We start from the raw sequence: 17,193 nt of genomic DNA on the forward strand, positions 1-17,193 counted from the left end.
GTATAAGAAAGGTTTAATCATTTGCAACATGCTACAAATAATACATAGTTACTTCAAGGAAAACTTCAACCAGGATAAAAGAGAAGCTCTTTCCTTCTTATTTACACACACACACACACACACACTAGAAGTCTTTTATCTTTCTTATTGTCCAGTTTCATGGTTCTATATCCCTGGACACTTGTTTGGAGAGCTATGCCAACATTAACCTTATTCTTTTAATCCGAAGTACACTACTCTTCTGGAAGGGATTCTGTCGGTTATACTATTGTGTTAAATTTTAGTAACTTTTCTCGAAATTTGCTCTGACATTTAATGATAGTTAGAAAACAAGTATCTATCCTCCTTCTTGGAAACATGATGAAATTGTACAAATACAAAACTTAAGGAAGTACACGTTATCATCTCCCACTGCACAATCTCTGTTTTTCTGCATTGGCGATACTCTTAGTTGTTTTGTATTTGTTTGTTTTTTATTTCGCGCAAGGCTACATGAGGGCTGTCTGCGCTAGCCGTCGCTAATTTAGCAGTATAGGAATAGATGAAAGGCAACTATTCGTCACCATTCGCCGCTAACTCTTGAGCTACACTTTTACCAAAAAATAGTGGGATTGACAGTGACGTGATAACGCCCCCAAGGCTGAAAGGGCGAGCATGTTTGGTGTGACAGAGATTTGAGTTCGTGACTCTCTGATTGCAATGCTAGCACTCTAGCCACCAGGCAATACTGGGCGTGAGACAAAGGAACAGATGATTAATTTTTGACTCGTCTAGCTTCTGGATTACTGTCATTCTTTCTCTTCTGGCCAAAAGTTCTTTGATGTTCTGTTTTTGTTATTGTCGTGTATAAAGTTAATAACTCTCAATCAGATTTTCTGAGCATTGGTTTCTGTGCCATGTGTATCTTGTATTCCTAAACGCTGTCCTTAATACCTAGCCTCGTCTTGACTTTCGTCGTGACTTTATCCAGTACCTTATCAATCAAGTCTCTTCTTGAGTTATGTGGTGACTTATTCCAAGTTTTTTTTTAGTTGGTCTTTTAATTTTACAGACTTTCCTTTTCGCAACATATCCTCGAGGTCAGGAATATCTTAATTTCTACCACTAGTGTCGCAACCTGTTATTCCTCATTCCTCCAATCACAGGTGATCTTCCCATGATGTCAAGTTTCCAAGCTGCTTGATTTGTATTCGCAGATGGTTTTTTAATTCACATTATGGTCACACTACAGGATTACTTAAACCAACCTTATTCCCATTATTCTTACTTTGCAGTGGATTACAAGTAAATAATATAATTTTAATATCTACATATTTATATATTTTTGTGACTCTTCAACATGGGCTTTAAAAGTTATTATCCCCTATTATTTCTCTCAATGAGCTGTCCCCCCCAGTGGAACAGCGGTATATCTGCTGACTTACAATGCTAAAAACCTGGTTTTGATACCTGTTGTGGACAAAGCACAGATAGCCCATTGTGTGTAGCTTTGTGCTTAGCTTCAAACAAACAAACGAACAAACAATCTATCAGCGTTGGTGTGTGAATGTCTGTCACTTTCTTCAGAGCATGTTAAATGTGGTTTGTCTTGGTGGTTAGGACGCTCGACTCACAATATGCGAAATTCTTTCTCTGTACACGATTGACTTCTCAGCCGCGGAGGTGTTATGATATGACGGCTTAATCCCTTTATTCGTTGATACAAAGTTGCCTAAGAGTTGAATAGAAGTGATTATGATCAGCTACCTTCCCTATGATCTATCACTTCACAGTTAACCCTTAAACAACGGTAGCAGCATCAGTTCGTGTTGGCCGTCGTTTAAGGGTCAATGGCATTCAGTACAGATAGCCCTTTGTGCGAACACGCAACAAACAAAACAAGAACGCCTGAACTGCGCTCTAGCTTTTTACTTGTTTGTCACGACATATTGAAATCCATAGTAATGTACGCGTTGATATCACTAATTTTTTACTTGTTTGTCACGACATATTGAAATCCATAGTAATGTACGCGTTGATATCACTAATTTTTACTTGTTTGTCACGACATATTGAAATCCATAGTAATGTACGCGTTGATATTACTAACTTTTTACTTGTTTGTCACGAGATGTTGAAATCCTTAGTAATGTACGTGTTGATATACTAACTTTTATTTGTTTGTCACGAGATGTTGAAATCCCTAGTGATGTATGTGTTGATACACTAACTTTTACTTGTTTGTCACGAGATGTTGAAATCCCTAGTAATGTACGTGTTGATATACTAACTTTTACTTGTTTGTCACGAGATGTTGAAATCCTTATTAATGTATGTGTTGATATACTAACTTTTACTTGTTTGTCACGAGATGTTGAAATCCTTAGTAATGTAAGTGTCAATACATTTTCTGTTACTATCTTCCTAAGACACTCAGATGGTTCGAATAGTGTTATTAAACACTTACATTGCATGTGGTTTTCTGTACGGACTTGTTATTTCAATAGATGCTTCACATTTGAAATTTTACCATTTTTGTGTCAGCGACGTCTTAGTGACAGTTTATCCATCTTAGCCTCGACACGTGCTGTTTAAACGCTAATTTGTCCCAAATGAGTATTACTGGATCTTGTCAGTTTATGTAAAGCAGCGTACAAACCTACATGTCACGTTATTCCCCGTTGTCCCCGCTTGTCACCAAATCTTGTCATACATAGACTTTAACACCTTATGTTATCTCTCTTCTCTCTGAAATTTAATTTCAATGTGGAAAACTTATCAACAAATCATCGACTTTTGGTAACTCTGTAATACGTTAGTTTATAAAGAGGAATCTTCTTATCAATACATTGTAATTTCTATTTCTTCTTAAAACAGTTCTTAATGAACTAAGTTATAGAACTATCTTTTATTAAGTTTTTTCTCTTAACCGCGACATAGCGGCTCATAAAATGACTTCAGGTTTTGTTTTTTCTTCCCCTCTCCTATTAACATAGCGGTATGGCAGCGAACTTGTACTGCTCGAAACCAGCTTTCGATACCTGAGATGGGCAGAGCAAAGTTAGATCTTTGTGTAGTTTTGTGTTTAATAACAAACAGTAACAATAATAAAGTACAGACTTTTCACTCATAACTCCGTCTCTTGATTGCTAATTACAGCCGCCGATACTGATGATTCCCTATTGTTTACATTTAACCTTCCGTGCATCTATCTCACTAGATTAAAGTTTATGATAGAAATAAGTGGATAGGCCTAGTAAGCACCAATAATACACAAAACAAAACAACAGCAATATTTAGATTTGTCCAGAGTTGACGAGGGAATTATTTTTAGCATTTTAAATATGTAATCTAACGAATATTTCAGAACAATACACCATTTACCTCGTAAAATGTATGTTCTTAAAATTTTATATTAATATAGGTTCCTAGTGGCGAGTAAAGATCGCTCTAAACACTGGTGCACATTTTTGTTTAGAAAATTTATTTTTACCATTGGGAAACTATCGACTTCAAAGTATCAAAATAAACCGAAGGTACGGCTTATGAATAAAAGCCAGAAATAAACTTGTACGGTTCTACAGCTTACGATTATTTTACTACACGAGATTGTATTAAATATCAAAGGTGAACAAGTGTTCCATAATAACGAAAAACCCACTCAAAGTTGTTTGTTTCATTTTGAATTTCGCGCAAAGCTACACAAGAGCTATCTGCGCGAGCCGTCCCTAAATTTGCAGTGTAAAACTAAAGAGAAGGCAGTTAGTCGTCACCACCCACCGCCAACTCTTGTGCTACACTTTTACCAACGAATAGTGAGATTGACTGTCACATTATAACGCCCCCACGGCTGAAAGGGCGAGCATGTTTTGTGTGACGGGAATTCGAACCCACGACCATCAGATTACGAGTCGAGCGCCTTAACCACCTGGCCATGCCATGCCAACCCCCTTGAAGTAAAAATGTATTCTCAAGACGGCTGGTATGGATGTTAAAACTTTAAGTTAAATAAAGTACAGTACAACGTTTCAACCTTCTTAGGTCATTTTCAGGTTAACAAAAGTAATACAATACACATACCAGCCGTCTTGAGAATACATTTGAAGGAGTGTTCTTAGAAAAGTAATAAGAAACATACCGTACTGGGTTTTATTTCATGAGAAACAGCTTGACATTATGGGCTAAGTTAACGAAATGCTACACAGTGGGGTATTTCCTCTGCGTTCTTCGAGGGATAAAGCTCCATTTGTTTTACCCTTATAAAACCTGCAGTTGGCTACTGAACCACCCAGTACCCTTAATGCTACAAAAATGTTTACTTTATCAGTAGTACTTATTTCGTCTAAGAAATAAAAAACTATTGAGTACTAGGTTCCCTTGACGTGAGATTTCAGTTTTGGGAACTGAACCTCTTCATTTAAAGAAACTATAACTGGTATTTTGAAATAATTTGTATAAATTAAAACAGTTGTTTGTAGGAGAAAAACTAAACAAATGTATACGAAACAATGTGTAATACGAAACAATGTTTAATACGAAACAATGTGTATGTGTATATATTATATTCTTTCTATTTAGGGTAGATGATAAAAAATATTCTTGAACCAGAGCTTTGAGATAAAGTTTTTTTTTTAATTTTACGACTGTATATACAGAAATATCATTCACATGAGTTGATAAAATTAATGACTTGTCTTTAACAGTGTCTGCCTGTATTCTAATGAATTAGATGTCTTTGTAACAGCTATTCTTGAAGTTTATTTTACATCAGTTTAAATGTCAGTTGCATGTAACTTGACTTCCTCAATGTCTTAATTAACCTCAAACTTGTAGTTAATTAAGATAAAACTGTTTTAATCTCTTAATAGAAAAAACACTAGAGCGGTGACTCAATAATTGAGTGTATTTTAAGAGGACCGATTAATTATTATGCTCAAATATTTCCATTATTTAAGTCCAGAATGAATTACCTATATGTACATAATTGTTTATGGATCCGTGAATGTGTTGATTACAGTATTTCTAATAACATATGAGACACTCAAAAAATTTACATAAAACTACAGTTAATATTCAAATTACTTCCATTAATTACTTTTGATGGGTTTATTGTATATTATATGTAAAAACTAGTGATTTAATCCAACCTTTGGTTATTAGTTCTTTACATTGAGCGATTTAATAGGCCTCCAAAAACATAAAATGACTAAATGTGGGACAACATATGGACCCTATCAGTAAAGTGTGGTGTATAAGTAAATCAGTGATGTGATGGTTTAACTTATTCACAACAGCACACAAACAAACGTTTTTCATACACTTAACGCCATAAATTTATTCACAAGCTTATCCTACATAGTCATTAAATTAATCATAATTTGATTTAAACAAACTAACGATCGTACAGGAAGTTTTATCGAAAGTAAAGACAGTTTCACTGATTATTCACTTAGTTCTGTTAAAGGTGAAATAGTAATGTTATCGTTTTTAACATTTCTTTCGTACTCACACATTCTGAATTAAAAGTTTGTTTCTTTGTTTGTTTTTGAATTTCGTGCAAAGCTACTCGAGGGCTATCTGCGCTAGCCGTCCCTAATTTAGCAGTGTAAGACTAGAGAGAAGGCAGCTAGTCGTCACCACCCGTCGCCAACTCTTGGGCTACTCTTTAACGAACGAATAGTGGGATTTACAGTCATATTATAACGACCCCACGGCTAAAAGGACGAGCATGATTGGCGTGACGGGCATTCGAACCCGCGATCCTCGGATTACAACTCGAGTGCCTTAACCACCTGGCCATGCCGGGCCCCTTAGTTTCTTCACAGCTTTATCAACAACAGTAAGTTTAACGCCTCTTTCTACAGTTGTGTGTTTAATTAATAATAACCCACTGGTAATATCACCCTATTTTAGTATCACACCCACATAAGGTTTTTTAGGTTTAGTGTGACAATATTTTTGATATGATGGAATTGTTACAGAGAAGGGTTTACAATAAATGGTAGTTTACAACTTATCCTTATTTTTGCTCACTAGAACATTAAAAATGTAAACAGCCATTCGTCTCAATTTCATAATTAAATCTTTCAGAATTGTCAATGCTGTTAAGGTTATTATCAAAATTAACTAGTTCGTCTATACAATGCCGCTAAATCAAAAATATGTGATCGATATACGTTAATCATACATTAGGTTTTTTTAGTTCTTCACTTACAAAGCTGTCCATAAATAAATCGCATAATAACGGAGATAAAAAAGAACGCATAGCTAAACCTTCATACTATTTTTTGTTATTAGTTTGGGAAAACAAGAGTTTCAAACCTACACTTTTACCAGGTTAACCATATCCATTATTTCTAAAACCGAATTATTATTTTCTTGCAATTTATTTCACAAAATATACTATTTTTTTTTCACAGATACTTTCATGAATATTGACACAACATCAAACAACACCAAAATATTTTTGGTCTAAAATTATATGTTCAATTCTTTTCACAAATCCAAATGAATTCTTAACAATGTATTTGTTTCTATCCCTTAAAAGAAATTTTTTTAGATATAGATTTTGGTACATTCTACATTATAAGTTTAATTTTTAATATTGGATACAATAGGCCCGAAAAACTGTTACCTATTTTGTAAATTTCAGGTAAAGTATATAATCTAGTTAAATAAAGTTGCTTGAAGTTAAACTTTCCTTTTCATAAAGTGTTAGAGTTATACAACTCTTCCTTTTTTTGAAATGTTACATGAAGTTTATTTATAGGATTAAAATTATTTATTTATTTAATTAAATTTAAATTATTAATTAATAATTATTAATAATTTAAATTATTTAATTTAATTTAAGTTCTATTTATCAGCCTTGCAAATGCCAATATCTGTTCCTTCAAACTTTGCAAAATTTCAAAGAATTTTTGTTATTATTTTTAATTTAAAATTACCTAATATAGTAGAATACTCACATGTAACAATATGTAATATAGTACAACTCTCACTTTTAACATTATATAATATAGTACACCACTCACTTTTAACATTATTTAATATTGTGCAACACTCACTTTTAAAATTATCTAATATTGTATAACACTCACTTGTAACAATATGCGCTTTTAATTATTTAGTTTTCAAGTCAGATTTAGTTTGAATTATGATATCTTTCTTTAAACCTTTTATTAGTTTATTTATAACTTTAAGATTATGTTAAAACCTGTCGTTCTTTATCAATTAATCTAGTTTATAATGCTTTTCATTCGCTTCCTTTTAATTAACTAATAAAGTTTAAAACGTTATGTCCATCGTAATTCTACATTTCCTGTGTAGTTATCCATAATTTTCTTTCCTACTCTCGCGGGTTCGAATCCCCGTCACACCAAACATGCTCGCTCTTTCAGCCGTGGGGACGTTATAATGTGACGGTCAGTCCCTCTATTCGTTGGTAAAAGAGTATAGCCTGAGAGCTGGAGGTGGGTGGTAATGACTAACTGCTCTCCTTCTAGTCTTATACTGCTAAATTAAGGACGGCTAGCACAGATAGCCCTCGTATAGCTTTGAGCGAAATTCGAAACAAACCAAACCAAACATTTCATATTCCGTCCAGTCTTTATTTATTTCTTTATATTGATAAATATACTTTTTTCTTCGAAACATCTTTCTTGCTGAGTCACAACATTCAGTATCTTCTCTTCTATTAATATTCCACTTTCTCGTTTCTCATATTGCAATCCAGTTTTATAAATTTGGGCATTATCTTGTTTCGTGTACATCTTATTAACACATGCTAATTGTTCAAGGCATTTTTCAAACTTTAGTCTTTGTCTTGTAAAACATTTTACTACATATCTCGTTGCTGGATTCATTTTAAAATGAATCATTTTATCATTATAAAATATAACCTTTTACTCACTGATGGAATATTTCAGAATATTGTATATTCTAATGTTTGCATAAAAGGGACACATCGGTTAGCCTAACGTGAAAAAAACTTTTCGTAAAGAAAAGTTAACGCAGTTTCCTATATTTCCGATAGGTGGATTCGGTTTCTACTTCTGTGACGTCAATCGTGCTGTTAGTTAAACCAAAGATTTGGGGATTGCAAAAATCCTTTTCATCTTTGAAATCATCACCAGCAATGCTTGTACACGTGTGCCTTAAAAATAAATTTTATATATATACATTAACAATAACGGGACTTATTATCAAAATGAACGTCTTTACGAGGATATAAAGAAGAGAAACAATATTTCTATACGTTATATTGTATTTACAGACTTCGACTCTCTAAAATGCTTTTTACGTTAGGCTAAATGGCATTTCATAAATACATGTATATTATAGAATATAACTTGTTTATTTTAATTTAAGCACAAAGTTATCCAGTGAGCTACATGTGTTCTGCTCACCACGAGTATGAAAACGAGGTTTACAGCGTTGTAAGTCTACAGAAAAACCGCTATGCCACTAGGGGGCACAGAATACGAAATTGTTTGTTTTGTTTGTTTTTGAATTTTGCATAAAGCTACTCGAGAGCTCTCTGTGCTAGCCGTCCTTAATTTAGTAGTGTAAGACTAGAGGGAAGGCAGCTTGTCATCACCACCCACCGCCAACTCTTGGGCTACTCTTTTACCAACGAATAGTGGGATTGACCGTCAAATTTTAACGCCCCCACGAAAGGACGAACATGTTTCGTATGACGGTGATTCGAACCCGATCTCTTTATATATTGAAACTCATAAGTCTAAAAGTTTATTTAATAATATTTCTTTTGATGTGTGTATGTGTTTGTTTTTCTTTTAGCGAAGCCACATCAGGCTATCTGCTGTGTCTTCCAAGGGGCATCGAATCCCTAATTTTACCGTTGTAAATCTGAAGACATACCGCTGTCCCAGCAGAGGGAATTCTTTCAATCTAAATTTGACTGTGGAACTTGAAGTTATCAACACTTAGTAATAGTAATAATATTCTTACAGCTGAAAAGGCGAGCATGTTTGGTTTGACTGGCATTCGAACCCGTGACCCTCGGATTACGAGTCGGGTGCCTTAACCACCTGGCCATGTTGGACCCAGTCTACTGTAGTTTTGAGCTTAATAACAAACAAGCAAATAGATCCAACTGTATAGTTAGTTTTGTCTCACCAGTTAAACGAGCATATTCATCCCAAATGGTTCGTTTTTCGTCTTTATTACCTCGTAAAATATTTAATGACCCGTTATACCAACGTATTAACAATTAGGACCGAAAAATAAAAACCTATTGCGTCTATAGCACTATATAACACAAATTTTGTTCCTAGATCCTGTGTGTTATTTCTTAATTGCTTACGTTGAAAAATAAAGAAAATGGTCATTATTCCCTACAAACTTTGCTTTTGTAACCTGGATAATGAAATTTAGGAACCAACCTATTTTCTATGTAAAAATGGGCAGATTTGCACATTTTCATTTGCACAAGGTGTGAATAAAACAACATATGAATCAAGATTTACATGTATTTACACTAAAGTTACACAGAAGTTTAGAAGTGAGTAGTTTTTCGAGATTTGCGATTGTAATGTAAATCACTTTCACATATCAGTCCACAAATATAGTCTCCCCTCATGTTTTTGTCATACGCTCCCAGGTCACAAAAGCAAAGTTTGAAGAGAAAAATAAGTCTTTTCCGTTTACTTTAGGCATAAGAAATTGGGAAATAACACTTTCTGCCCAGAAACAAGAAAAAGTAAGAATTTTGTTACATGGTGTAATCTACATGAATAATATAGTGTTATTATATTTAATATACTGCATAATAATATTATGTTTTACGTGTGTCCTCAGGAAAATGAAACGTTGTTTGATTATTTATTAGGTTCATTAAACACTTAAATAAAACAAACTGAGCAGATGTTTTTGTCCGAAGAAAACTCAGACTGTTCAATTATTAAATTATTCATAAATTTTATTAAATGAGCCTATATAATGTTTACAGATTTATCTGTTTAAATAAAATTCTGTGTTGAAATAAAATTATATATTTTTTCAAATACGAATAAGGTTTTACCCATTAACTTAATGTTTAGCTATTTCGTATTCTGGACCCGGCATGGCCAAACGTGTTAAGGCGTGCGACTCGTAATCTGAGGGTTGCGGGTTCGCATCCCGGTCGCGCGAAACATGCTCGCTCTTTCAGCCGTGTAGGCGTTATAATGTGACGGCCTTCACTTTAGTCTTACACTGTTAAATTAGGAACGGGTAGCGCAGAGGCCTCGTGTAGCTTTGTGCAACTTTCAAAACATACAATAGGTTGTCAATGCTATAACTCTTCCTGAATATCGAAAACTATTTTTAGCTCTTTAGCGTAAGTTCACTGACTCGCTGGGGAGTGGATACAGTTGGAACTGAAAAGAACGTTATGAAAACAACTGAAACAATCAATAATTAGAAATAAAGCGGGCTTCTAAATGGAAACAACTATATATTATAGCTAATTTAATTATGTTATATTTAGCAGAAAATAAAAATTTAAATTTACTTAAGCTTATAGTTCCTTTCCTTTGTAAGTGATACAGCGGAACGTCTGCGGACTTACACCTCTAGCAACCGGGTTTCGATACTTGTGGAGGGCAGAATATCGATAGCCCTTTGAGTAGCTTTGTGCTTAATAACAAGATGGCTTGGGGTGTATTTATATTCTACAACTAGAACATATGTTTTTGTATAATACGTGAAGCAAAATATTGGGCAAAATATTAAGTTTGTTTGATTCTTCCTGAATATTAAATGTTTATATTTTACTTCTATAACTCGTCCTCTACTTCTGTGTTACATTAACCGCACTCGTTGTCTGGATGTTTATTAAATGTTTATATTTTACTTCTATAACTCGTCCTCTACTTCTGTGTTACATTAACCGCACTCGTTGTCTGGATGTTTATTAAATGTTTATATTTTACTTCTATAACTCGTCCTCTACTTCAGTGTTACATTAACCGCACTCGTTGTCTGGATGTTTATTAAATGTTTATATTTTACTTCTATAACTCGTCCTCTACTTCTGTGTTACATTAACCGCACTCGTTGTCTGGATGTTTGCTTTAAATAATTTTCATTTTTTTTAAACCTTGTTTGTTGAATAGATAGCTTTATTTGACTTGTTTGGTTGTTTGCAATACATTAAAAATTTCATGGAGATCCTGGCTCTTACAGAGTTTCTGTTTTTCAGCTGAGCATCAAACCACACTTTAGTAAATATATATGTAAAACGGATGGTTTGGGTTGAGAAAATTATCATGCAGAGAAGCGAACAACATTTCGACCTTCTTCGGTCATCGTCAGGTTCACAAAGAAAGAAATAGGTAACTGAGCGATAGTTGACCACATGTTTGAAGAGGGTTGTGTAACTGAGCGTAGGGATGTAGAGGGCGTGCTTAGATGTTTGATTATATTTATTAATATAGGTATAAAAGTGTTCCTTTGTATTGGTTTATTTTGGGTTTGAGTTGTTGTATAAGTAAGGCTTCTTTAATTTTGCGTTTGTTTATATTTGTTTCCCTACTTAATATCTGGGTGTTTTCTGCGGTTATATTGTGTTTATTTGATTTTCAGTGTTCGAAAACGTGTGAAGGTGACTTTTTGTGTTCTTTGAATCTGGTTTCCATTTTACTACTTGTTTCTCCAATATAGAAGTCGTGGCAGTTATCACATTGTATTTTATAAATAATGTTAGTGTTGTGTTTGTCAGTGTAGTTTTTACATAGTATAGACCTTAGTTTTGGTATTAACTGGAATGTCATATTTTGTTACTAGTTTTTGACAAATGTTGGTTATTTTTCTGCTGATGTCGGGAATATATGGTATGCAACAGTATATGCTTTCATGATTTTTTAATTCGTGAGATATATTTACTTTTGTTGGTTTATTTTGCTTTTTGTCTAGATGTGTGCGTATAATGTTTTCTACGGCTTGTGGAGGAAACGTATTGGTGTTGAGGAAGTATTGTTTTATTTTGTTTAATTCATCGTTAATTTTATCTGGTGAGCATAGTTTTACGGCTGTGTTTATTTGGTTTCTTAGTATGTTGAGTTTTTGTTTTGTTTCATGTGCTGAGTCCCAAGGAATGTATAGTCCAGTATGGGTGATTTTTCGGTGGATTTCTGTTTTAAATTGTGTGTCGGTTCTTGTAATTTTGAGGTTAAGAAATGATATTTGATTGCTTTCTTCATATTCACATGTGAAGTTAATATTGAGATATATAGAGTTAATGTCATTGAAAAAAATTAAGTGTGTGTTTTGTAGAATGAATCCCGCAACCGTGTCATCTACATATCTGTACCAGTATAGTGGTGGATGTAATGCTGTGTTAATTGATTGTGTTTCAACTTGCGCCATAAAAATATTGGCTAGAACTGGTGATACTGGGTTGCCCATACTTAGGCCATTTGTTTGTATATAGTTCTGGTTGTTGAACATGAAGTTTGTCTTCATCGTGGTGAATTCTATGAGGGTTCCTAATTGGTTGCTGGGAATGTCTATAGTTGGGTTAGGGTCTCGGATATAGAGTTCTAAGACTATCTTGCAGGCTTCAGTGGTTGGAACTTCTGTAAAGAGGGATATAGCATCGAAACTGGCCATTAAAGCTTTATGATTAAGTTGATTTAGATTAGACTCGAAATTAAAAGAGTCTTTGATGAATGAGCTGGCTGTTGTTACATATTTGGAGAATGCCCATGCTATGTATTTACCAAGATTGTAATTAAACGATTCATATGTGGACATTATTGGTCGTAATGGACAATCTGGTTTATGAGGTTTGGGGATGCCGTATATTTGCGGTGTGCGTGAGTCGGTTTTACGTAGGTAGGAATAAAGTGTTTGCTTGTAAAGCAGAGAACAGCGTTTCGACCTCCTTAGGTCATCTTCAGGTTAACAAATTTATGAGTGAAGTTTTTTTTTTGAAATAAAATAAACAGTGATGACGTAAAACAAAACAAGCAAACAATCAGTTATAAATCACGAGCTTTGAAAATAATAATAAACTACAAACGCTCTTTAGTGAAAAATAGGTAGGAATAATTCATCAAAAGAAACAGTACGGGGATTACGAATTTGGTGCCAAGTAATAAATATTTTTATTACATGTTTTGTAAATTAAAATGAGAGAAGTTATTATGAGATGGAGATGTTTATAGGAGTGGGAGTCCGCAGACGTACTGATGTGTTACTGGACTCCTACCCCTATAAACTGGATTCAATACCCGTGGTGGGCAGACCACAGATAGCCCATTATATGGCTTTGTGCTTAATCCTAATCAGTAGATCAATTTTAGAACATTCATTTTTTTAAAGTTCATGGCCAGGTGGGTTAAGGCGTTCGACTTCCCGTCGCACCAAACATGCTCGTTCTTTCAGCCGTGAGGGCGTTATTATGTAACGATCAATCCCATTATTCGTTGGTAAAAGAGTAGTCCAAGAGATGGCGGTGGGTGGTGATGACTAACTGCTTTCCCTGTAATTTTACACTGCTAAATTAGGGACAGCTAGCGCAGATAGCCATTGAGTAGCTTTGCGCGAAATTCAAAATAAACAAAATTGTAAACTTTTTATTTTCATTTTTTCAATAAAAATAAACTAGTCATATAAACTTAAGATAAAGCAAAATACAACATTAAATGATTAATATTTATTTCTGAAGTAAACAGTGATGTGTTTTCAACACATCACAAACACTTCGAGATGTCAGTTTTGGTGTGAGCGTTGTTAAACCTTTAACAGGTTCTTAAGGAACTATACAAACATTTAGAGCTCATACTCTGTACGTTGTTTTAACAGCGTATCAATACTCAGCGAACGGAATTATAAGTTATGTCAGTTATTCAAAACATCCGACTCTTAAAAACATCCCGAAAAAAAACAAGTTATTTTTACAATCTCAATACTCCATTCAATACAGATTTCTACCGACTGATTTTTGTTAATCTCAAAACACTCCAAGCTAAACATTTGGTTGAAATATTTATTTGATAGTGGATTCTTTTTTTTTATTATTTTGCGGCATATTTCGGTACTCTGTTTTCGAAAAACTGCTCTTAAAATTAGAAAGTAATAAAACAAAAAAAAAACCAACGAAAAACGCATAAAAATATAAGAAAAAAAATCCCAAATGTATTACTTTGTGCTATTTCATCCCGTAACACTGATTTCAAATAATTTGTTTCAGTAAAACATTTGGAAAAGTTTTTTCAAACTTCCTTCTTTTCAGTTGGATTCCAGTTTACTGTTTTACTTTCAATCGTGTTTTCATGGAATGAATTTAAGACAATCGAATGAACAAATTAATAACGTAAACAAAACTCCAACTTAGCGCTGTTGCCTGCCATTGACACAGCGGTATGTCAATGGATTTACAACTCTATAAATCGAGTTTCGATACTCGTGGTGGGCAGAGCACAGATGGGCCATTGTACAGCTTTGTGCTTAAACAAACAATGTTTGTGTCACTTCAAGTTTAAAACTTCATGTTGTGTTTACGTAGTCTAACCTGCCAATCAGGAAGACTGAATGACGTAGAGAGTGTTTATTAACACAAGCTGTATGGTTAAGTTATCACATCACTAAACAGTTATGGTTATGTTTTCCTTTCGTGTTACCCAACGGACTTATGTTCGGCTCATTATATAGGCCGTTGTAATAGATCAGGTCCTCTTTACTAACCTTTGAGTAACACAAGAGCATTAAGTAGAAAGACAGAGATCCAAACAACTTATTTTACTTTTTGTTCGGTGCAAATGATCTTAAATGGATACTAACACGAATTTTTCATCAGATCATGTTATCTTTTATTAAACTCATTCAGACAATTTTGTTTTACGTTTTATAATGTTTTGCCACCAATGTATACGATATTAGACAACTCAGAGTTGTTGCTTTGTTTTAGACATAAAAAAACATTGTTTTAAGTATCGCAGAGATCGAACCCCAAACCTTTTCTAACATCATAAGTTCTCAAACTTATCAGTAAACCACGGTAGTATGTAGGGGGGAATGAGGTACAAACACAACAGAACATATCAATAAACTAAGTAATGTATTTTGTGCAATTTATGTCAAAAGAATAAATAATTATAAAGCAAACCTGTTAAACGATGAAGTATTCACTGCATACACAGAAATGGAGGCTTGGTATAGTGCAACGACAGGGAGCAAGAGTACAACAGAAGCTACGAGACGCTTAATTCTTATAAGGAACTGAAATACTTTATTATTCTGTCTTTTAAAACGTAAAGTGAAAATAAAAGAATTATTCACAAATAACGATTTTTAAAGATCTAAAATAGTTGATCTCAAGAATATTCGAGAAGGAATAATATATTTTATTATATTTATATTTTATATATTTTATGAGTAACCATACTGTTTATTTTATCTTCATTCGATTAAAGTTTGTTTTTTTTCCAAAATTCACCTGAAAACGACGCCAGCTCGTATTCCATATAACTAATCATCAGCTCTTATCTTTTGTCAAACTCAACCATTTTTCATCATTACCCTCAATTCCGTTACCAACACCATATTGTGACAGCGTGATAGAGTTGTACAGGCTGGTTGGTGTATGACATTTTAAATCTGCGTCGTTTGCGAGAGGGTCGCAACGCGCACGTTTACATCGCTGGCGGAAGAACGCAAGTTTCAAATATCGCAGCTTGCCACCGTATAATATATACTAGGACAATTAAACTTACCGCCATATTTATGAATTTCTATACTGTTTCTTCCCTTCATCTCGTACATGTTTTATAAACTGAGTTTTGAAGGTAATCTTTCTTCTATTTGGTTTTTCGAAAACGATATGAACGTGATCGCCTGTTACACGAGAAAGGTGGAAAAGCTAGTTCATTTTCTGAAACACACACGGTCTTCGATTATCAGCGGCACGAGACCCTAGATATCATCACCATGGAAACCTATTGCCAGGAAACAGCGAGTCTGCCAATCACGTTCGACAGTCTTAAACTTTTAAAAACGTATTTATACGTATACAAAAACTGTTTATTCGTCTCTCTAGCTAAAAGGTTCATCAAAAAATGATTAATTTCCATTTTCAAAAAATATTTTTGTTCAAAATACATGAACAAACAGCCGATTAAGAACAGTTAACAAACGAACTGTGGTGAAAATGGCGTGCTAATAATTCTTTACTTTAAGACGATCAAAAATTGTGTTTATTCTGCAATAATCATCTAAAGAAAAATTAGTTCCCGTTTCAAATAAATTTTTAAAAATAACTTATAACAGAACTTATGCAAAGAAATACGATTTTGTTATTAGAAATCTCATATGAGGATAAATATCAGCTCCTAATTCCAACTTAATAATGTTTATTGGTTAAGTCGCTTCTGCGAACAGCTTTGCTCTATTTCGTTCTAATCAGCATGTTAATTCTAGTAGTAAAATGTTTATATAATTCTAGGACTAGAAGCGCCCTAGTACGCTTGTTTTTAGTTTTTTGATCTCCCACTGGCGCTTTTTATGTTTACATGGATTGTTAGACAGCTACCTTTCGTAATTGCGTACAGTTTGTAGAGGACGACGTCACTGACCTGAAAACGAAAGGTGGAAGACTTTCGAAACGTCGTCCTCTACACTTGTGTCTCCACAACAGGCAGTTGCTGTCCATTCTACAAAGTTTTATCATAAATACTCTGCCTAATCAACCTATCAAAGAATGCGTACAATTTGTTTGTTTTTCACGTTGGTGTGATAGGAAGGCTTAAGATTATGCTTAGATGTATTAATAATTAATATTTACTAACAACTCTACATCTTTTGCTGAAGGCGAAATATAGCTAAAGAGAAATACTGTTTTATTTCAAACGGGTCATGGTGTGGTCATTTGTTATTTACAACGACAAAATCAATTTTTCTGTCAAAATGTTCAAGTGTTATTTTCGAGAAAGATATAGTTTCAATAACAGTCAATCATTCACCTGAATTAGGATGGAAGTGTTTCTTTGTTTAGAATTAACACAAAGCTGCACAATAAGCTATCTTGTGTTCTGCCCTCCACGAAAAATCGAAATCTGGTTTGTAGCGGTGTTGAGTTTACGTACATAGCGCTTTGCTACTGGGGAGTTAGGAGGTGAGGTAACATAACTTAAAGATTATCACGTAACCGAGAGATGCAGTTAGTTGATTATTTCGTCCAATTTTGTTTACATTATTTTCCGCTTTGAG

The 17,193-nt window shown here is 33.9% G+C and overlaps 1 protein-coding gene across 3 annotated transcripts in view; it reads right to left on the reverse strand.

The window, feature by feature from the left end:
* LOC143242933 (band 7 protein AGAP004871-like) overlaps nt 1-15,867 on the reverse strand; it is an 87,160-nt gene extending 71,293 nt beyond the window's left edge. For all 3 annotated transcript variants that reach the window (XM_076486570.1, XM_076486561.1, XM_076486553.1), the window contains exon 1: nt 15,702-15,867. In XM_076486570.1, coding sequence (XP_076342685.1) covers nt 15,702-15,707 — 6 coding nt within the window. In that variant the 5' untranslated portion in view covers nt 15,708-15,867. The remainder of the gene's footprint in view (nt 1-15,701) is intronic.
* Nucleotides 15,868-17,193: the final 1,326 nt, after the last annotated feature.

The sequence above is a fragment of the Tachypleus tridentatus genome, chromosome 2 (genome assembly GCF_004210375.1).
Source record: "Tachypleus tridentatus isolate NWPU-2018 chromosome 2, ASM421037v1, whole genome shotgun sequence".
Taxonomy (NCBI): domain Eukaryota; kingdom Metazoa; phylum Arthropoda; class Merostomata; order Xiphosura; family Limulidae; genus Tachypleus; species Tachypleus tridentatus.